At 48.9% G+C, this 21678-nt stretch overlaps 1 protein-coding gene and 1 long non-coding RNA gene across 3 annotated transcripts; one reads left to right on the top strand and one right to left on the bottom strand.

Annotated features, from left to right (window-relative positions):
• Positions 1 to 320: 320 nt before the first annotated feature.
• Positions 321 to 8659, bottom strand: LOC138165064 (uncharacterized). 2 transcript variants are annotated; one of them, XR_011169254.1, is made up of 6 exons: positions 8577 to 8659; positions 8351 to 8449; positions 6570 to 6624; positions 6366 to 6448; positions 4444 to 4581; positions 321 to 4104 (listed from the first exon to the last, which is right to left on the bottom strand). It is a non-coding gene; the product is annotated as an uncharacterized lncRNA (long non-coding RNA). The 2 variants fall into 2 exon arrangements; XR_011169255.1 differs by lacking the exon at positions 8577 to 8659 and having other exon boundaries at positions 6362 to 6448; positions 8351 to 8442.
• Positions 8583 to 16190, top strand: LOC138165063 (artemin-like). The gene is made up of 5 exons (XM_069093175.1): positions 8583 to 8803; positions 9478 to 9647; positions 12469 to 12620; positions 13829 to 13967; positions 14136 to 16190. The coding sequence occupies exons 3-5, from the start codon at positions 12576 to 12578 to the stop codon at positions 14597 to 14599; spliced, it is 648 nt and encodes a 215-aa protein (XP_068949276.1). The 5' UTR covers positions 8583 to 8803; positions 9478 to 9647; positions 12469 to 12575; the 3' UTR covers positions 14600 to 16190.
• Positions 16191 to 21678: the final 5488 nt, after the last annotated feature.

Raw genomic sequence — 21678 nt, 5'->3', positions numbered from 1 at the left:
GCCGTTTCCTTTTCCAGTGGATCACTTTTTGTCAGAATTCTCCACTGTGATATGTCTGTCTTGGGTAACCCTGCACAGTGAAGCTCATGGTTTCATTAAGCTATGCAAATCTCTCTGCCACAACAAGGCAGTGATTCAGTCACATTCATTATAGAAGATTGGGATGTTAAAGGAGGAAACTAAAAGATAATTGGAATAACAGGTAAGTTTGGCCTTGGAGCACAAAATGAGGCAGGGCAGAGACTAATAGAATTTTGTTAAGATAACTTGCTGATCATAGCAAATGTTCTTTTTCTTCTCTTTTCTTTTGGTATTTACTTAATACTTTATTTTTCCCCAGTTACATATAAAAACAATTTTAACATTTGTTTTTAAAACTTTGAGTTCCAAATTCCCTCCCTCCCTCCTTCCCCACACCCCTCACTGAGAAGGCAAGTGATTTGATCGAGGTTATACGTGTGTAGTCATGCACAGCATATCCATACAAACACTCTTTTTCAACAACCCAAAAGGTGACTCTATGTATGGACATCATCAGATGGTCAATATCAAAATTAGACTGAGTATGTGCTTTGCAGCCAAAGGTAGAGAAGCTCTATACAGCCATTTAGAACAAAACCTATAGCTGACTGTGGCTCAGATCATGAGCTTATTGCAAAATTCATACTTAAATTGAAGAAACTAGGGAAATCCCTCAGACAATATTGATCTAAAAAACATCCCTTATGAATATGAAGTGGAAGTGATGACTAGATTTAAGGTATTAGATCTGGTAGATAGAGTGCCTGAAGAACTATGCACAGAGGTTCACAATATTGTACAAGAGGCAGCAACCAAAAAACATTCCAAAGAAAAAGAAGAGCAAAATGGCTGTCTGTTGAGGCTTTACAAATAGGTGAGAAAAGAAGGAAAGTAAAAGGGAAAGGAGAAAGGCAAAGATATGTCCAACTGAATGCAGAATTCTAGAGAACAGCAAGGAGAGATAAGAAGGTTTTCTTAAATGAACAATGCAAACAAGTAGAAGAAGAAATTTGAATGGGAAAAAATAGCTCTTCAAGAAAATTAGAGATATCAAGGGTATGATTCATGTTAAAAATGGGCATAATGAAGACAAAAATGATAGGAACTTAACAGAAGTAGAAAAGATTAAAAAAAGGTGGCAAGAATATACAGAAGAGCTATTCGAGAAAGATCTTAACATCACTGATAACTGGCATGGGGAATGAAGTCAATGGGCCTTAGGAAGCATTGCTAGCAATGAGGCTAGTGAAGGGGATGGAATTCCAGCTGAGCTATTTAAAATCCTAAAAGAGAATATTGTTAAAGTGTTGCACTTGATATGCCAGCAAATTTGGAAAACTCAACATTAGCCACAAGACTGGAAAAGATCAGTTTATGTCCCAATCCTAGAGAAGGGCAATGCCAAAGAATGTTCAAATTACTGAGCAATTGTGTTCATTTCACATGCCAGCAAGGTTACGCTTAAGATTCTGCATTCCAGGCTTCAGCAATATGGGAACTGAGAGTTACCAGAAGAGCAGGCTGGTTTTTGAAGAGGCAGAGGAACTAGAGACCAAATTGCCAACATTCACTGGATTGTGGAGAAAGCAAGGGAGTTCCAGAAAAACATCTACTGCTTTATTGACTACACTAAAACCTTTGACTGTGCAGATCACAACAAAATGTGGCAAGTCCTCAAAGAGATGGGAGTACCAGATCAGCTTACTTGTTTCCTAAGGAACCTGTATGAGCACCAAGAAGCAACAATTAGAACTGAGCATAGAACAACTGATTGGTTTAAGACTGGGAAAGGAATGCAACAAGGCTGTGTATTATCACCTTTTTTATTTAATATATATTCAGAGTACATCGTGTGAAATGCCAGGCTGGATGAATCAAAAGCCAGAATCAAGATTACTGGGAGAAATATCAACAGTTTCAGATATGCAGATAATACCACTCTGAGGGCAGAAAGCAAAGAGGAATTAAGAAGTTTCTTGATGAGAATGAAAAGGAGAGTGCAAAAACTGGCCCAAAGTTCAATATTAAAAAAAAAAACTAGGAGCAGCTAGGTGGTGCAGTGAGTAGAGCACCGGTCCTGGAGTCAGGAGGACCTGAGTTCAAATTTGAACTCAGAAACGTAACATTAGTCATGTAACCTTGGGCAAGTCACTTAACTCCAATTGCCCCTCCAAAAAGCAAACAAAACAAAACTAATATCATGGCAATGGTTCTATCACTTCTTGGCAAGTAGAGGGAGAAGAAATATAGCGACAGTCAGATTTTATATCCTGGGGCTCAATGATCACTGCAGACAGCAACTGGATCTATGAAATTAAAAGATTCTTGCCCCTTCAAAGTAAAGTAATGTCAAATCTTGGCAGCATATTAAAAAGCAGGGACATCACCTTACCAGCAAAGGTCCATATAATCAAAGCTATGATCTTTCCAGTAGTAATGGTTGTGAGAGTTGGACTATGAGGGAAGTTGAGTGCCGCAGAACTGATGCTTTCAAATTGTCGTGCTAGAGAAGATTTTTGAGAGTCCCTTGGACAGCAAGAAGATCAAATCAGTCAATATTTAAAGAAATCTATTCATATTATGAATTGGAAGGACAAATACTGAAGCTGAAGCTTAAATACTGTGACCATATAATAAGAAGGCAAGGCTCATTGGAAAAGACCCTGATGTTAGGAAAGATTGAAGGCAAAAGGAGAAGGAAATGGCACAGGATGAGGTGGGATAGAACAAAATGAACATGGACAGACTTCAGGAAATAGTGGAGGATAGAAGGTCTTGGTGATCTGTGGTCCACAGGCTCATGAGGCGTCCGACAAGGCTTGCCAAATGAAGAAGTGCCTGGCCCAGTATTAAGCACCAGAGATACAAATATAGACAAAAAGAAAGACAGTCCCTACCCTCAAGTAGCTTACATTCTAATGTCCCCCTTCATTTTTCACCCCCACTCTATTGGAAGACAATACATAAAAGGGAGCTAAAATATCAAGGGAAGTATGAGGAAAGGGAAATCAGGAACAGGATGAGGAGGAGAATGAACTCAGGCTGGTCTGGTCCCTTCCACAAAATGGACTCCCAATGGAGCAGGGAGGGATGGGTGAGCCTTATGGAGAAATATTCCCTGGTGAGCAGAACACAGGTGGGGTAAGCTGTTCCAGAGCCAGGAGGTCCCAGGCATTGAGTGAAGTCTAAATAAAGGAGACTAAATAGACTAAGGACCTGGGAGTGGTTCTGTTATGTTTTGATCATCTTAAAATGACAATTGAAAAGGAGAAAAGGAGGGAAGGTTAGGAAAATTTCTCACATAATCAGAGTGCCCAAGGAGAAGTCTATATAAACAAGAAGGAAGGAGTAGGGGGAGTGGGTGATGCTTGAATCTGATCACATCTGAACTACTCAAAGGAGAGAACAGTACAGAGTGTCCAAAAAGTTTTGGTGCAGTTTCAAGTTATTAAAGTTTAATATTTTTGAGACACCCAAGAAACACACACACACACACACATGCACATGCACACACATGAAATTCAGTACAAAAATACATATTATGGAACAAGGAAGCAAGAGGGAAAGGGAAGAAGAGAGAGAGAGTAAGAGGGAGGGTAGATTAAGGGAGGCAATAGTTATGATGATGATGATGGTGGTGATGGTGATGATGATGATAACAATAGCTAACATTTATATAGAACTTACTATGTTCCAGGCACCATGCTAAGCCCTTTGCAATTATTATCTCATTTGACATAGGTCCCTAAGCAAAACAAATTCTGTACAAAAATATTTCTAGCTCTTTTCAAGGTGACAAAGAATTGGACACTGAGAGAAGTACCCATGATTGGGAAATGGCTGAATAAGTTATTGTATGTGGGTGTGAAGGAATGCTATTGGTTGCAAGAAATGATGAAGGGGGTGGCTTAGTGAAAAGTGGGAAAATGTATGAACTGGTGCAGACTGAAGAGAACCAGGAGAAAAATTTACACGATGACAAAAATATAACAAAGACAAACAACTTTGCCAGACTTGGGAACTCTGCTCAGCTTAATGACCAGCCATGACTCCAGAACACTACTGGTGAAACATTCAGTCCATCTGCAGAGAGAGAGGAAAAGGCCTCAGAAAGTAGAATGAAACATATATTCTTTTGACATGGCTAATGTGGATTTTTAATTTTGCTTGACTTTACATGTTTGTGATAGGGATTTGTTTTTCTTTCTCAATTGGGAGGTGGGGTGAAGTAGGAGGGAGAAAAGATGGATTTTTGCTGATTGAAAAAACTTTAATTTAAAAAATAACAAAAAATTCTTGTTGACTGACTGACATAGTAGACTGTTGATCAACAAGCATGTATTAAGTGCTTACTTAGTTCCAGGCAAATGCTTGTAGATTGATTGGCTAATTGTTGACAGCTATGCAGCCCTCAACCCCTACCTCGGGGTTTCCTAGGTGGCAGTTACAGTGGGGAGAGCCAAGTGGTGAGGAGGCCTGGTCCCAGAGCCAAGTCCAGGGAAGTGATGTCCACACTTTAGCATCAGCATGACCTCTCTCTTCAGTGGCTGCAGGTCCCACCTACCAGAGTGGTCAAATCATAGGTTTAAAGCTAAAGGGGTCTCAGAGACCATCTAGTCTAACTTTTTCATTTTATTGATGCTGGAGAATGGGCACAACTTGCTTAAGACCAAGCAGGGGCTGAGTAGCAGAAGTAGGACCCAAACCTAGGTCTTTGGGATCTAGGTCATGCCATCTGTCCCTCTGGGGGATGGAAGGCAGATGGAGATGGTGCCCACAAGAAATCAAAGGTTTTTTGCCTCCCCAATATGTTACCATATCCATCCCTGAACCCTTCCTTTCCCTTCAGATCCAACCCCACCCCAGCTGTGCTTCAGTTGTGCCCCCAAAGTAATGACTCAAGCAAAGGTCTTGTTCAAACACTTCCTCCTCCTTGCCTGTAGAGGTCAGAATCATAGGTCAGCCCTTTGGGAGACTTTAAGGACTTCAGAAATCTGAGCCTTAAACATTTATGGAGTCTGTCTTTCTGGAGTCTGTCTCAGGATTGTGGTATCTCTGTAACACAGAGATAGACTGACATACAGATCCTTGGAAAGCAGCCATCAAGCTGATTCATAGAAAAAGGAGGACCCTCCCTCCTAAGCAACCCTATAAATGCCCGTTTTCCTGTTCTTCTTTCCCCTAGCCCCCTTAACCAAGGACAATGTTATGCACAGACTTTGAGAATCTGCAGATTAGCCTCCTCCCTGCTCCAAGTTCATGCACAGTCTGATTCTCTCTCCTGGGCTCCAGTCCTGTGTTCACCTGCCTGCTGGAGAGCTTCCATGGGATGTCACTTGGGTTGCTCAAACTCAACATGGCCAAACTGTGCTATCATCTCCCCCCACCCTCCTCTGTGGAAGATGCCACCAATCAATCAGTCAGTCAGCATAGCTCTTGCTAGTGCCAAGTCCTGTACTGCTGGGCACAGGAACTACAAAGACAGGAACAGCCTTGAGGAGCTGACATTCTAGGGAATGTCATTTAGCTGGGGAAATAATATGTATACATATAAAATGTCCCCAAACAGAAAAATAAATACAAGGTCATTTCATCTGGTGGGTGAGAGGTGAAAACTAGTAAGGAGGTGGGGATGGTCATTGGAGGGGCAGGAGTGGAGATTGGGAAGGACCTCCTGTACAAGCTAGTATCCTTGACTTCTCTCTTTCCCCCATATTCAATCAGTCTCCAAGTTTTATCAATTCACCCTCCACTTTATCTCTCAGACCCTTCCCTGCCCTCCTTCGGCCACCACCTTAGTTCTGGCTCTCAAAGCCTCCTGCCTGGACTCCTGTCATGGTCTCTTTATTCATCTCCCTGCCCAAATCTCTTCTCCCTTCTCCAATGCATCTTCCACAGAACTGCCAAAATGATCTTTCTAAGGACACAGGCCTCCTGAACACATCAGTCTCCAGCTCAAAAAACTTGAGTGTTTTACTCTCTGCTGTCTCCAAGCTCTGAATAATGGCACATTCTCTTAGGTTTACTAAATGCTTTACAATCCTAATCTCATTTTATCTCCATGACAGCCCAGTGAGACAAGGACTATTGGCATTATTATCCCCATTTTACAGATGAGGACACTGAGTCCCAGAAAGGTTAAATGACTTGACTATAGTTAAAATCAAAAGTGGAAACTGAGCCTAAGCTTAGCTTTCTAGCTCCTTTGCTTGACTTACTCCTGATGTGCAAACTCTTCAGCCTGGCATTCAAGGTCCTTCCCAAACTATACCCACCCTACTGCTCTAAGCTCTCTGCACATCACTCCCATTCACACATTCTACTTTTCATCCAAACCAACCTACTATTTCCCAAGCTTGGCATTCCGTAATTCCCATTCCAGGCACATAGCCTCTTCTCATTTCTTCCTTTCAGAGTCCCTTTCTTCCTTTGAAGTACAAAGACCAGGACAGAGAATGAAACAAAAACCCATGTAGGGAAGTCTGGATACATATATATGCACACACATACATGTGTATGTACTGGTTATAGGACGTAGGGATGCTTACCTTGTCAAAGGGAAGAGTAGGGGAACATGTCAGCCAGCAGAGATGTCTTTAAGGGCTGTGGTGGGGAAGAGGATAGGGCTTGTTCTCTGCCTCCAGATGATGGAAGGGCCATAGGGTGGGAAGCTGCCAAAAGGTCTATAGGCTCAGTACAAGGATTCTAACCTTGGAAGCTCTCCAGGGCTGCCTCTGACATTTGAGGATCAGTGAGTTCCCCATCACTGCTCTCACAGAGAGCTCTGTGAACTGGGTGATCACTTGGCAAACACAGTGTAGGTAGCTCCTACAAGTAGAGTCTTAATGCTACCCCAGAGGGAAGTCTCTACTGGTACACCACAGTCCAACACTCAGCACAGTGTCTAGCATAAAGCAGGTATTTAAGTGCTTATTGCCTGACTGTCCTATTCAATAATTTTTATCAGTTGCTTGAATGAAAACAGGGATGGCCCAATTATCAAATAAGCAGATGGTTTGAAGCTGGAAATAACAAACACATTGATAATCAAACCTGGTATGAATTTCAGTAGGACCAAATATAAAGTTTTATACTTGGGGTTCAAAACATTAATTGCCTAAAGCACAATATGGATAGAGGATGTTTCTCTGAAAAGGACCTGGGAAAAGACTTTATTTGAATCAACAGTGCAACATGGCTGCCAAAAAAGCTGGTGAGACAGCTGGTGAAGGAGATGAGGGTGGTGCCCTGGCCTCTGAGCACATCTGGCCCATGTGCTGTGTTAATTTCTGGGGGCACACTTTGAGGAAGGACACTGTGGACCTAGCATGAGAGGCAGGCTCAGATGAGGTAAGGGTTGAGAATCCTGACAAATGCTAATTGTCTTAAGGAACAGGGGATGTTTGGCCTTGAAACAACTCAAAGGGAACACTCCTCCTTAACATCTGTGGAGTGACAGAGGAAGTGGTCATGTTCTAGTTGGTTGAACAGGGAGCGCTGTCTTACTCTGATGTAAGGAAACACTTCCCAGGAATCTGAGATGTCCACCAATAGACCACATTGTACTATACTGGTAGGGAGCTCCTCCTCACCAGTGGTTTTCAAGCAGGGGGCCACACGAGCTCTAGTCAGATTTCTTTGTCAAAGGGGTCCTGATCTGAGTCAGGTGAAAGTGGACGATCTCCTTCCAGATGCTCTATACTTGTGTGAATCTGTAGCTGTGGAAGGGGAGCACCTGACTTTCCTCTTCTAGCTCAAGTTGCCTAGAGCATTGGGGGTTGGGCCCTGCTAGTCCTTCAAGAGAATAATTCCTTCAGAACTCCTGGGGTTGTGAGTCTTATGTTACCAAGGCTTGAAGGCCAAAGCCCACCAGGGCCCCAGTATGGAAAGCCTCACCCCTAATCACTCGGAGGGAGTAGGGACTAAACTCACCTGTAGAACCAACAGGTGGGGGCTCCAAACCCCCAGGGCCCTGGCAGCCTAGCCCAGCCCAGAGAGCCCCATACAGTTGGTAAGAGGGTGAGTCAGGGACTCCTCATTCTGTGCCCTCCCCACCCCAGGGGCCAAGGGGTAGGGCCTCAACCTCAGAAGAGAGACAGGTATGATGGCCTCAGCCAAAACAAGCTATTAATCCTCCTAGGATGTAGCCAATTAGCCTTCTAACCTCCACTCTTCTTCCAGGGTCTGGCCTCCCCTCATCCCCTACCTTCGATCTGTCTCCCTCTGTGCACATTCACACATACTCCTCCTGGGGCCTAGGGCTCTCCAGTTTTCCTCCTTCCCCACCTCCACCTTGTTTAGTCTCCTGTGATCTCCCCTGCCCACCTACCTTTCTTAGTTGAGATTGGTGCCCTCTCTCCCCTCCCCAGTCTCTGGGGCGCTGTCCCAGGTGCCAGGAGGCCCACCGGTAGCTGGAAAGGGTCGGCCCCTGAAGGAGTTACCAGGTGAGCAGCCCAGGGCAAGAGGCGGGAGGGGATAAGACTCTGGGGGAATTGACAGAACTAGGGGGCCTTTCGTCCTGCCCCCGCCCCCGCCCCTGCCCAGCCCTGCCCTACCCAGCCCAGCCTGGAGATCCGGATCAGGTGACTTCAGAGCTGGAATTTGACACCAGACGGCTGCGGCTGCGAAGGCAAGGAGCTGAATGAAGAGGGATGGAGCTGGGCTCAGCCCCTCAGACGGGGCCCCAAAGCCTGCAGTCCCGGCTAGCTTCTGGTTCCTGTCTCCGAGACCCGCAGCTTTCTGGGCGCGGGGCCACCCTGTGCTCACCTTCACACGCTGACCGGTGAGTCCCTCTGTGGCTCCTTTTTCCACTATGCCTAACCGCTTCCCCCCCGACCCCCCCCCCCCCCCCCTCGCCCAACACCAACGACAGGTAGCCCAGACCCCTCCGCCCCCCCCGGCTCCTGGGGCCCTGACTGGTTGGGCGATAGCTCCCCAGAGCGCAGCAGTGGCTCCGGGTTCGGCCCCCGCCCTCCGCCTGCCCTATCCTCTAGGCCGTCCAGTCCGTCCGCGGGTCGTGGAGTCCGTCCCCTCTGCCTCAGCGGATCACGGAGTCCTAGCGGAAGGGGGCCCTCCCTTGGTTCGTGGGTCAGGCAGCTGGGGGCCCCCGGAAGGAGGAGGCGGGCCCCAGGCAGAGTAGTAGCCTGTGGTGCAAGCCCCGATCCCCGTGGCGGGCGTCTGTCCAGCAGCCACCTCCTCAGCCGTCCCGCTCCTCCCTCCTTCTGTGGCCCGGGACCCCTAGGACCCCCACTGGACCCCTAATCCGCAGCAGCCTCCTCCTACGCCCCCTTTCAGCCCGGCCCAGCCCCGTCCCGTCCTGTCCTGCCCCGCCCCGCCCCGCCCTGCCCGGTCCTGCCCCGCGCTGGCTGCCGGTAAGACCGCCCCCCTAGCGCCCCAGCCCCCTGCCCGCCTGCCCCTCGCAGGCAGTAGTAACTCAAGTTCCCGTCGCGGCCTCAGGGAGCCCAGTCCGACTCGGTGCAGAGCTGGGGCAGGCAAGCAGGCGGAAGCCCCAGGTGCGGAGCCCCAGGTGCGGAGCCCCGACATGGTCCCGCGGAGCCTTGGCTCCTAACGGGGCGTCCCCAGGGACGGGAGCCCAGGACGCCGACATCGCTGCTCAGAAGGAGAAGGTAAGTACCTGCGTCCCCAGGGGGAGTCCTTGAGCCTCCATGGCCGGCTCCCTAAAGCGTCCAGGAGGAGCCGGGAGGAGAGGCTAGCTGGCCTGGCCTGGCATGGAATAGAGGTGTGGAGAGAGGCACTGCCTCCCTTGAACCTGCTGCCCACCCCTACTCCCTACCCCACTCAAGGCAGGGCGGGGAGAGCCTAGTAGGCAGAGCCCTGTGGAAATATGCTTGCTCTTTGGGAAGCTCTGGGGGAGTGTGGGGAGGAGCGTGTGGGGAAGGGGGTCTGGGGAAGGGGTGCGGCATCAGCATCTTCTTCCAAGAGCAGGCCCAGCTGGGGAGGGGGAAGGTCAAAGAGGATGCTCCCCTCAAAGGGCTGAGGCCTAGCCTCTTTCCTCCCAGCTCCCAAGCTAGGTGAGCCCTAGGGAGAGAAATCTTAGAGGCAGCAGCATGGGCTGATCTTAGTACTAAGGTGGCAGCATCAGGTACCACAGGGACCGGGGTTGGGGTAAGGAAAAGAAGCTTCACTGATGGCCTACCTATCTAGTTAGGCTTCCTGGAGGAGGGAAAATGGGGTGAAGACTCTGAAAGGCCAAGAAGGGGAGAAGGTGATAGCATCTCAAGAGAGGGAGGGAGCAGGCCAGCTTGGCCTGACCAGAGGACTTAGGGATCCCCAAAGCTCCACGTTGGAAAAGACCTTGGCATTCACTTAGGTCAATCACATCCCCCCAAAGTGGCCATGGAGGCTGCTTGGGCCCCATTAAGCCCTATACCCACTCCCTACCCCAGACTGGCCAGTGCAGGTCACAGCAGCTTGGCCCTGGAACCACATGAGTAGCTCAAATGGGGACCAGGGGAGTGGCCCTGCCTTCCTCCCATGGTGGTGCTTTGGTCCTTTCCAGTCAGGGGCTGCCCACATGTCCCACCAGACCAGGGCTTAGGTTTTCTGGGGGACAGTTCCAACAGGGAGCATCATCTGCGAGAGCTCCAACCTATATGCCTGTGCCCACAGACCTGCAGGGCAGGGGCTTCTGACTTCTGGCCAGGCTGACAATAAACCTCTCATGTCTCAAAACCTGATCAAGGAGGGAAGGACAGATTGGTTCGGCTGGGAGTGTCCAGTAAGAAGGTCAGAACAGGACAAGTCTGGGCAAAACAATGTCAGACAGCCAAAGGAGAGCACCCCACATTGGAGCTCTAGGGTGCCGGGCCAGGACTGGGGACCCAGGGTGAGAGGCTGGGGGCTCAGGGCTAGGGGGACTCAGTGGAGCCATGAAATGACCCAGGGCTCCAATGCAAGAGGACTCAGGGCCATCCTTGGCAGCTATCTGGATGGAAGCTTGCCCCATGGTGGGCACAAAACCAGTGCCTTGCATCTTGAATCCAGGGGCTAACCTTGTTTGGCTCAGACAGTGAAAACTCCTAGCCCACCCCACCTCACAGGGCTCTGTAGATGAGCCCCAGACACAGGGGAGAACCTAGGGCCCTCCTGGCGGGCAAGGACTGCAGAGGGAGCAGGATGGGCACTGTCTGCCTGGGACCATGGCCTAACAACAGGTGGAAACTGCAGAAGGGACCAGGCCATGGCTGCTGACAGCCCTTGTGATCAGGCAGAGGCTGTCACCTGGTGGCCACTCAGAGCTATAGCAGGGCCTCCTCCCAGGGCAGGAGAAGCCACTGTCTTATCAGTCTTAACTAGGTGCAAGGGGGGAGACTGAGGCACAGAATGTGTCAGTGGTTATCCAAGCTTTGGTCTTAGCCTGGGCTCTGGCCCAGGTCAGTATGACCTGCCATTTGCAGCTAGAATGACACACATACAAGAAGTGGCCTTGAACCCAGGCCAAGGGTGGCAACATCGAGCATGTGTGTCAGAGAAGTCCTGGCCAGGTGAGGGCACGTGGCTCTTGTCTGATTCTAGTTACCTATGTGACTGAAGGTTTGTTTCTTTATTAATCGGTGCCTCCATTTACTCCACTGTCACGATCATCTCTGTCCTGCCTTCCTCCCAAGGCTCTTGGGAGGAAGAAATTCCCATTTCTCTAGCACTCTGTAACTATCAAGTGCTTTCCTTTCAAGTGCTTACAGAAGGGCCTGGAGAAGGGCCCCAGGGGCAAGATTCCAGAAGGGTGGAACACCCTGCCCCTGGGAGACAGTAGCATCCGTGTATCACCCACATGTTACATAGGAAGAAGTTAAAGGACAGAGAGGCAACTGGCCTTTCTCCAAGTCCCCCAGCTCAGGAGGGGCACAGCTAAGACCAGAATTCACTTGGGGATGCAGAAAGAGAAGTGGGGGCCCCCTAGATGTGAGAGAGTGGGCCCAGAAGAACAGAGCAGTCTACCCCCAATGTTCTAGGGCCAGGCCCCATTGGGGACACACTTGGCTCATCAGCTCAGAGCCATATTATGTGAGGGCTGGAAGGACCTTTAGAAATCTTCTTGTCTACCCCTTCCCCTTTTTACACAGGAAGCCACTGAGAAATGATAATACCTAGCATTTCTATGGTACTTTAAGGTTGACAAAATGCTTTACAAACATTATCTTGTTTTATCCTCACAACAACCCTGGCAGATAGATACTATTATTATGTCCATTTTGCAGATGAAACTGAGGGAGGCAGAGTGACTTGCCCAGGGAAACACAGCTATTAAATGTCTGAGTTTGAATCTGAGCTCACGTCTTCTTGACTTGGGTCCAGCATTCTGTCCACTCTACCACCCAGATGCCTTAGGCAGCCCAGAGGAGGGTGAGAGTTCAGAAGACCCCCTCCCCACCCCAGTCCAAAACAAAGTAGGAAGTTGGGCTCCAAATTGCCTGCTTTTCCTTTCAGGCTTCCTCTCCTGTATGGTGCTTTCCCCTTTGGTTGGGGGTGCTGGCAGCTAGAGGGAGGAGCAGAAGAGGGGGGATTCAGAAGCCAGAAGCCTTCCGAGGACCGAGATGGTGTGGAGAAGGAAGACCCCTAGAGACCTTCCCAACAGACTGGTCAGTGTCTCCAAGTCCTCTCTCGAAATTCCATCCAGGCCAAGGGGACCACTGAGTTTGGGAGGAAGGGCCTCTTGGAGTCCAGAGGTAGAGGCTGAAGAGAGAGGAAGACCTCTTTAGTGATAGAGGACTGGGGGGCTGAATACCAGCAGACTAACAGAAGGGCCCTGGGGAAGGGCCGCAGGGGACAGATCCCAGAAGGGTGGAAGTGGAGAGAAGGGGATTAAGGTGGGGTACGTGGAGCCTCAGGGATAATCATGGATTTGGGGAAGCTCCAGTGTAAGGGTAGGAGGCATCCCAAGTGTGGAGAATTGGGAAAGAGTGGGGAAAGAGCGGGCTGGGGTTGTCTAGCAGGGGAAAGGTGAAGGGAGAGGTCTGATGGGGTTTTTAGCTTTAAATTCCTAAAGTGCAAGTCTGACCCTCCTCAAACTCCTGTGGCTCCCTATTACCTCTAATATCAAATATGAAATGCTCTGTTGGACATTTAAAGCCCTCCCTACCTTTCCAAAGTTATTCCTATTTAATCCTCTGCTTACATACTCTTTGATTCAGTGACACAACTTTCTTGCTGTTCCTCACACACAGCATCCCATCTCCTGACCGTACCTTTGCACGGGCTCTGGCCCATGCCTGTAATGCCTTCCCTCTGTCTCTTGGCTTCCCAGTCTTGCTTCTACACTCAGCCTAAACCCCAACTTCTGCAGGAAACTTTTCAGCTGAAAGGCAATATGAGGGAGAGAATCAAGGGAGTATAGATGGGGGAACTGAGGAAGAACTGAGGAAGGCCTCAGGTCTCAGAATGGAATCTGGGGCAGGGGATGGGGAGAGTAGGTCCCTTGGGCTCCAAACACTCGCTCCTCCTTTCTCCAGTGGCCCACACCACCTTATACTGGGCACTCACCCCCAGGTCAGCCTTGTAGGAAAGGGATGAGCCAATCTGGAGAGGAGGGAGGGACCAACCTGGAGAGGAGGGGCCAGGAGGAAGAGGATGGATGGGGCCAGTGGGGAGAGGTGGAGCCAGCTTGGAAAAGCCTGGGATGGGCAGGACTTCTGGAGGGGCTCAGAGCTAGTGGGAGGGGAGGCTAGAAGCCAAGGGGGAGGGCTGATGGGGAGGGCTCCTAGCTATGACCCAGCCCCCATCTCAAATTCTATCCTTCTCCACCACCTCCGTGGCTTACATACTTACATCTCCTCCCTCCCTCCTGTAGGCATCCCTAAGTCAGAGCCCAGCCCTAGGGGCCCTCCTCATGCTAATGCTGATGCTGATGCTGCCCCCAGCCCTTTCTAGCCCTGGTCCCAGGGTGCCCCTCATTGGAACCCTTAGACCTGGTGCCCAAGGCCTGCCTGGTAAGTGAATTTGGGGGGCAAGAGCATGGAAAGGGGAAAGAGGGGATACTAAGACTGGCCAGATTCCTTTGCAGGTTCCTGGGGTCCAAAAGAGATGGAAACTGGGGGGGGGGGGGTGAGAGGAGTCTGGTGTGGGCCCCCACCAAGGACTCTGTCCCTTTCTTTCAGAGGCAATCCCAGGCACCCTCAAGCCCCTGAGAGGAGGTCGAGGGCCAAAGCCAGTGCTGTCACCCCTGCTACAGGGTCAGGCCCAGGGCAAGCCAGGCCAGCGGGAAAGAGGCCGAGGCCAGAATCAGAGCCAGGGCCACAGGAGGGCAAAGATAGATTGCCACCTGCGCACAGAGCTGGTGAAGGTGCACGAGCTGGGCCTGGGCCATGACTCTGACGAGTTGATCCGATTCCAGTACTGCAGTGGGGCTTGCCCAAAGGTCCGCTCCAACCATGATATCAGCTTGGCACACCTGCTGCGCACCGGCCGCCTCCCTGCCCAGTCCGGGAGAGGTGCTGTCCGGGTACTCAGCCACCCCTGCTGCCGGCCCACAGCCTACAAAGCCGTCTCCTTCATGGATGTCAGCAACACCTGGCGGACAGTGGACAGCCTCTCTGCTGCTGCTTGTGGGTGCCTAGGCTGAGGGCCAGTGACCCCTCTCCTGGAGCCCAAAGTCATCAGCAGCCCACCTCCCTGGATCTTGACCTACCCACCTGCCAGCTGGGTAGGATAGCTGGGCAGACAGCCAGTGGAGAAGCCCTCCAAAAGGCCTGCTGGACCCAGGGAACAGAAGAGAGGGACAGCTGCCAGGGGCCAAACCCCCCAGGCCTTCGGCAGGGCAGCTGAAGAGTGCCAGAGGAACCTGGGGAAAGGCACTACTTGTAACTGGGTCCCACCTAAGGCTGAGTAGAGCCAGGCCCTGGAGCAAGCTCTTGGCACCTGGGGCAGCTATTTATTACATAAGTTATTTATTTATGCCCTGAGGTCAGAGGAGGGAAGGCCATTGGCTCAGGAAGGCCCAGGGGGTCTGGGATGGTGTAAGATCTGTCTGATCCCCAGTGGCACAGCAGTCAGCCTCTGGGCACTGACAGGGCTTGGAGCACAGGGCTGGACCATGTGGCCTCCCCAGTCCACTGTGGCTGAACACCAGTCACAGGGGGTGAATGGGGAGGGGACAGGAAAGGACACAGGGCTGGGAGCCAAGTTCCTGCCCCTGCTAGCCTTGTGACCATAAACAAGTCCCTCTCCGTCTCTGAGCCATGTCCTCCCCTGTATAATGGGAGTAACTGTCCATAGTACTGCTGACCTTCCAGGGCTACTGAGAGGCAGCCTCACTTTGTAACCTGGAAAGTGTCAGAGGAAGGTGCCCCCACCCCCAAACAAACCATTGTTGCTGCTGTGGCCTGTTGTCTCGTGTACTCTGACAGCTGGGGCCAGAAAATGCCCACACTTACTCAGCCATCAGGGATGGATGGGCAGTCCATCCACTTCGTGCCAGTTACTGAGATGCTCATTCCTGCTAAGAACCAGCCACTCTAGCCAACTGAAGAGAACAGTAACATGAGGGCAGGCCCACTCCCAACAGCCATGAGGAAGGGGCCATGATCCCATCCATCTCAGGCCAATTACTGAGCCCCTCCCCCCAAACCCCTAGACCCTGGGACAGCTGTGGTCTGTCTACCTTCCTGCCAGGAGTCAATTTCCCAGCCCAACTGCAGATGGGCAACTCAGTTCTGATTTCTCCCTCCCCCAAATTAAACCTAAGGCCATAGATGACCAGAGCTAGAAGGGACCACAGAAGCCTCAAATAAATCTGTACCTGGGTGAGAACCTCCCAGAATCTCCCAAAATGGTTGTCCAACCACTGGGTGCCATGTTTAAGTAGGACACTGATGAGCTGAAGAGCTGGGGGAGGGTGATCAGGATGGAGAGATCATCTGAGGAGTCATTGAGGGAATTGGGCATATTTAACCTGGAGAAGAGAAGGTCTGGGGACAAGCAGGTCGGATTAGCTGTCATGTTGTGAAGGGAGTTGATTTGAGGCATCAAGGTTTAGAGGAAAGCCCTTGATATGAGGTCAAGCTGTGGGGTCATATTCAAGTCCCACCATTTGCTACCTGTGGGTTGGGCCCTTTCCCTCTCTGGTCTTCTATTTCCTCATCTGTAGGATGGTAGGATTGGTCTCTCTGAAGTCCCTGAGTCTTGGGATCGTACAGAATAAAGGCTGTGTATTTGGAATTAGTCTCCTAACTCAATCCACCCATCTTTGCCAGGTATCTTCCCAGCAACTGGGACCTTCCTCTCTTCCCTCCAGTAGGGCCTTTCTAACATCCTGGGAAGTGCATATAGGAACTAGGTATCCCTGGAGATCCAGGAACTATAGGGGCTCTCTCATCCCCCTTATGTGGACAGCAAGTCTCTGGAGGAGTCTTGGGGTTGGGGAAGGAGATGATTGGAGGCCTTCCCTGGGATGCCCTTCTCATTACCAACCCAAGAGTTGGCCAAGAGTGAGGTCACTGTCAGAAGCTGACATCAGTGCATCTGCCCAACAGACCTCCTCTCTGCTGCATCTACCTCCCCCCAAACCCTGAAGGCTTGGCCTGACAGAGATTCATGGTGCCCCATGGTGGCTGGGGGCCTGGTCATGCCTACTACTCAGCTGTCCTATTCTTCTCTGCCAAAAGCCCACAGTGCATTTTGCCTCCCAAGAACCTCCATCAGCCCCCATCTTTCCTCTCTCCCCTTCAAGGGAGACCTCAGACTTTGGGTCTACAACAAAGTATCTGAGCTGCCTGGGCAGAAAAACCCAGGCTGGGCAAGGGGAAGGAGAAGTTGAAGGTACAGGCAGCCTGCTGGAAATTGGCACTGGAATTCCAGATTCATCATCAACAAGCATCAAATATCTACCATGTGTTAGACAGTTTTCAGCTCTGAGGACACAAAGAAAGGTAAAAAAAACAATCTCTGCCCTCCAGGAGTTCAGTCCAATAAGGGGGAAATCAGGTGTGTGCGTACAAGATAGTCACTAACATTTATATTGCAATTACTATTTGTTAGATAGATAGCTACTATATAACTATATATAATTATATTACTTTCTATTTGTATAGTTGTTACCATGTGCCAGACATTGTGTTAAATACTTTACAATTATCTCATGTGATCTTACAGCAATGCTATTATTATTCCCATTCTATAGCTGAGGAAATTGAAGCAAACAGAGGTCAAGGGACTTGCCCAAGGTCATATAACTAGTAAGTAGCTGAGGCCACATTTGAACTCAGGTCTTCCTGACTCCAGGTCTGGAGACTTATCCACTTGTAACTGACTGGAAACTACTAATATAGAGAGAGCAGAAGGAAGATACTAATAGGGGAGGGGAGGGAGGTGGGAGGGAGAAGATCAGAAAAGGTTTCCTGTAGATAGTACCTGAGACTTGAAGAAAGCCAGAGGAATTAGGACATGGGGATAGAAAGGGAGGGCATTCCAGGCAGGGAGCACAGCCAGTACAAATGCCTAGAGTTGGGAGATGTAGTGTCTGGTTTGAAGAACAGAGGCCAGTGTTACTGGATCATAGAGTATGTACCTGTGGGATTGTAGGGGTGGGTGGGAGGATTAAGGTGTTAGAAAATTGGTAAGGGGGCAGCCAGGTGGCTCAGCGAGTAAGAGCACCGGCTCCGGTGTTGGGACGACCTGGAGATCGAATCCCGGGCTCAGACACTCAGCACCACACCCAGAAATAACTGGCCGTGTAACCTTGAGCAAGTTACTTAACCCTGATTGCTTAAAAAAAAAGGAAAAAAAATGGTAAGGAAGAGGCCAGGTTATGAAGGGCTTTAAAGGCCAAACAAAGGATTTCATATTGGATCCTGAAAGCAATACAGTGATAGCGGCACTCGAGTTTATTTAGGAAGAGTGATATGGTCAGACTTGCACCTTAGAAAGTGCAATTGGGCAGCTGAAGGCAAGATGGATTGGCGTAGGGAGGGACTTGTGGCAGGCAGACCCAGCTTGCGCAATGGTCCAGGCATGAGGTGATGAGGGTCTGCATTAGGGTGGGGGCAGTCTCAGAACAAAACTAAAAGGCATAGATGTTACAAAGATAAGACTGACAGGATTTGGCAACAGATTGGATATGGGGGATGAGAGAGACTGAAGAGTCAAGAATGGCAGTTGCAAGCTTGAGTGACTGGGAAGATGGGTTTGCCCTCAACAGTAACAGGGAAGTTAGGAGGTGGTGGGGAGAGGGCTTAGGGAGAAAGAAAATGAATTCAGGTTTGTCCATGTTGAGTTACTGGACATGCAATCTTTGATGACTAATAGGAAATTGGAAATTTGAGACTGGAAATCAGGAGAGAGATTGAGACTGGCTAAGTAGATTTGAGAATAATCCTCATAGAGATGACCATTGGGTCCTTGGGAGCTGATGAGATCCCTAATCAAAATGGTCTAGAAGAAGATGTGGCATTTTAAAAGTTTGAGAAACATAATTTCTGGATAATTTAATCATCTTATTAATAATGCCAGAATTTAAATAAAAGGTCAGTGGCACTGTAGAATGCCAAAGACCCCTCATGGTGGTGGGTTCACAGTTTATATGCCCAGGTATTCTGGAGGGTAGCAATCAACTCTGATTGCTTATCAGTTAATGAGAGAACCAATATTCTAACAGGAGATGGGCTATATTACAATGAAGGTCTTGGGATATGGGACTGGGATCACCCAAGTCTTGGTCAAAGAGACTGATTAATTTCCATATCATCTACCTGACAAAAGGGAAAATCAGCGTTTTCTGTCTGAGTAAACACAATGAGCAGGAATCCATCCATTAGCCTAAAGTTAGAATTTCTCTTATTGTCTCATTACATCTTAGCCTGGGTAAGTCTTTGAGCAAGATTTCCCACACTGGTTGATTTCTGTATGAGGAAGTAGAAAAGGATAAAACCTTGGTCCTGATCCAATAATTAGTTATTAATACAAGAAAGAAATAATCATTCTCGAAGAGAAGATAGAGCCCTGGGGGGATCCAGAGTTGGCAGGCAGCACGTGAGGAAGATCCAGCAAAGGTACCTGTGAAGCAGAAAGAGGAAGTCACCAGGAGAGAACAGCAGAGCTGGTTAGGGATTCCTGCTCCTTTTCCAGCCTCCCAGGGTGTCCTTCTCCACTCTGACATTGAGGAATGTTGCCTGCTGCTTCACATGAGCAAGGTGCTTACTACCAGGGAGATGCCAAGACAGGGCTCACAGCCTTGGCAAGGCATTAGAAGCCAGCAAGTCTCCCTGAAACCCAGCAGAGTATAAAGGGCTTCCAGAAGGGCAAAGGACTCTGGGAGGAGCTGGACTAGAAGGCTGCCTAGAAGAGGTGGCATTGAAGCTGGCCCTTCAAGGAATTCTAGGAGGAAAGGAAAATTGATTCAAGTCATCAACAAACATTTATTAAGCTCCTACTATATGTCAGGCACTGTGTCAAGTTCTTGGGTAACAAAGAAACATAAAAGACAGTCCCTGCTCTCAAGGAGCTCACAGTCTAATGGGAAAGACAAGTATACATATAAATACAATCTCTCTCTCTCTCTCTCTCTCTCTCTCTCTCTCTCTCTCTCTCTCTCTCTCTCTCTCTCTCTCTCTCTCTCCTCTCCTCTCCTCTCCCTGCCATTCTCCCACCCTCTACATTTTTCTGTCTCTACACACACACACACACACACACACACACACACACACACACACACACACCACACATTGCAGGCAGGGAGGGAACACTAGAACAAAAATTTGATGTAATGGCATGTGTGCTCAAAGTAACTCCAAAATAGGACAAGATATCAGAATACCTGAAGTCAGCATTTGTAGATTAATCGGCAATGCTCTCAGAGGGAAGATACTAAGATTAAGGAGGATTGTAAAAAAAAAAACCCAACTTCCAGAAGGTAAGAGTTTAGCTGAGACTTCAACAAAGTTAGGATGTGGAGATGAGAAGGGAGAGCACAGGGGACAGCAGGCACAGTAAGGCCTGGAGGAGGGAATATGCAGTTTTTGTGCAGGCATACAGAAAATGAGGAGCAGCACAGTCTTCCCCATCACTTGCCCCAGGAACTGGAATCAGAGGTCTTCATCTGGAAGGCTCTCTCCACTTCCCTTCAGCCACTAGGCCCCCTGTTAGGGAGGCGGGGGCCAGACTCTAGAGGAGAGACCATACACCATCCATGCCCTACCCTGGCCTCACTGTGACCACAGAAGAGAGAGATGCTGAAGTGAGATGTCCAGGTGCTGCCCCCATGACCACAGCCTTCCGAAAAGACCATGATGGATCTAAGGGCCACCTTTTTCCCTGGTCTTGTTCATGTGAGCAGAGGAAGCATAACCTAATAGCTTTAGAAATCCAGCCTCAAAGCCAAGGAGACCTGGGCTCAAGTCTAGCTTATGGACAGTGTGACCCTGGGCTGGTCAATTAACTCATCAGTGCCAGGGGCAACTCTCAAAGATGACTACAAATTATAGAAAAATTGCCAGTTTGCTTTGGTAGGAGTTTCCTCACCTGGAAGTTTCCTGTATCAATGAAGTCACAGGTGTCTTCCCTACCCCAATCCCTCCTGACCAGTGCCATCACCTCTTCTCTTCTGATCACTTGGTCCTTCTGAAAACCCAGGAAGGGCTGAATGACCATCCCCCATCCTTCCATCATCCCATTAAGAACCCAGCTACTTGTTTTCTTTTCTTTTCTTGTTTTGCTTTTTGGAGGGAGAAGGGCAGGGCAATTGCAGTTAAGTGACTTGCCTAAGGTCACACAGCTAGTAAGTGTTAAGTGTCTGAGGTCGAATTTGTCGACCTCAGATCCTCCTGACTCCAGGGCCAGTGCTCTCTATTCACTGCACCACCTAGCCACCCCATTTGTTTTCTTTTTTTTTTTTTAAGCAATCGGGGTTAAGTAACTTGCTCAAGGTTACACGGCCAGGTGTTTCTGGGTGGGTGCTAAGTGTCTGAGCCCGGGATTCGATCTCCAGGTCATCCCGACACTGGAGCCGGTGCTCTTTCTCGCTGTGCTACCTGGCCGCCCCTATTTGTTTTCCTTTTAAAAGATAATTTGTTATTGATAGCTTTTGTTTCTTACATTATCATAGTTATTTCAAATATTCTACCTTCTCTCCCCGCCCCAGAGATCCATCCATCCTGTGTAGCAAATAGTATTTTTTAGAGAGAAAGAAATCAGCATAACTGATCAATAAATTGAAAAAGGTTGAAAATATATGCCATGTGTAACACGTGTGGTCCTCCCACCTTCATGAAGGGTGCACTGAGGGGTATTTTCTCATTATAAGACTCAAGTCTTACTTGAGCTTTGTAATTTTGTTGCATTTTGTTTTGATTTTTTTGGAACGTGGTTCTTTCTATTTATATTGTAGTCACTGTATATCTTGTCTTCTTGGCTCTGCTGACTTCTTTCTGTATCAGTTCATGGTGATCTCTGCATGCTTCTTTGTATTCATCACACATAATTTCTTACAGCACAATAATATTCCATTATATTGAGGTACCACATTTTCTTTGTCCATTCCTCAACTGATGTGCATCTGCATTGTTTCCAAGTCTCCAACTATTAGATTTCAGTTCAATTTAGTAAGTATTTATGGATTTCTACTGTCTGACAGGCACTATACTGGGTACTGAAGAGAGAGAGGAGAAGAAGAAGAAGAAGAAGAAGAAGAAGAAGAAGAAGAAGAAGAAG

This window comes from Petaurus breviceps, unplaced genomic scaffold (assembly GCF_028583685.1).
Source record: "Petaurus breviceps papuanus isolate PSGF00001 unplaced genomic scaffold, PetGlider_PUasm1.0 207, whole genome shotgun sequence".
NCBI lineage: Eukaryota > Metazoa > Chordata > Mammalia > Diprotodontia > Petauridae > Petaurus > Petaurus breviceps.
This window is presented reverse-complemented; position numbering and strand designations above follow the sequence as displayed.

What these genes read in the sequence shown, in the direction of transcription:
- LOC138165063 (XM_069093175.1), top strand. Translation starts at nt 12,576, where the DNA reads ATGGTGTGGAGAAGGAAGACCCCTAGAGACCTTCCCAACAGACTG. An exon ending in GAGACCTTCCCAACAGACTG is followed by an intron (nt 12,621 to 13,828) that starts GTCAGTGTCTCC and finishes TCCCTCCTGTAG; the next exon opens with GCATCCCTAAGTCAGAGCCC. An exon ending in TGGTGCCCAAGGCCTGCCTG is followed by an intron (nt 13,968 to 14,135) that starts GTAAGTGAATTT and finishes CCTTTCTTTCAG; the next exon opens with AGGCAATCCCAGGCACCCTC.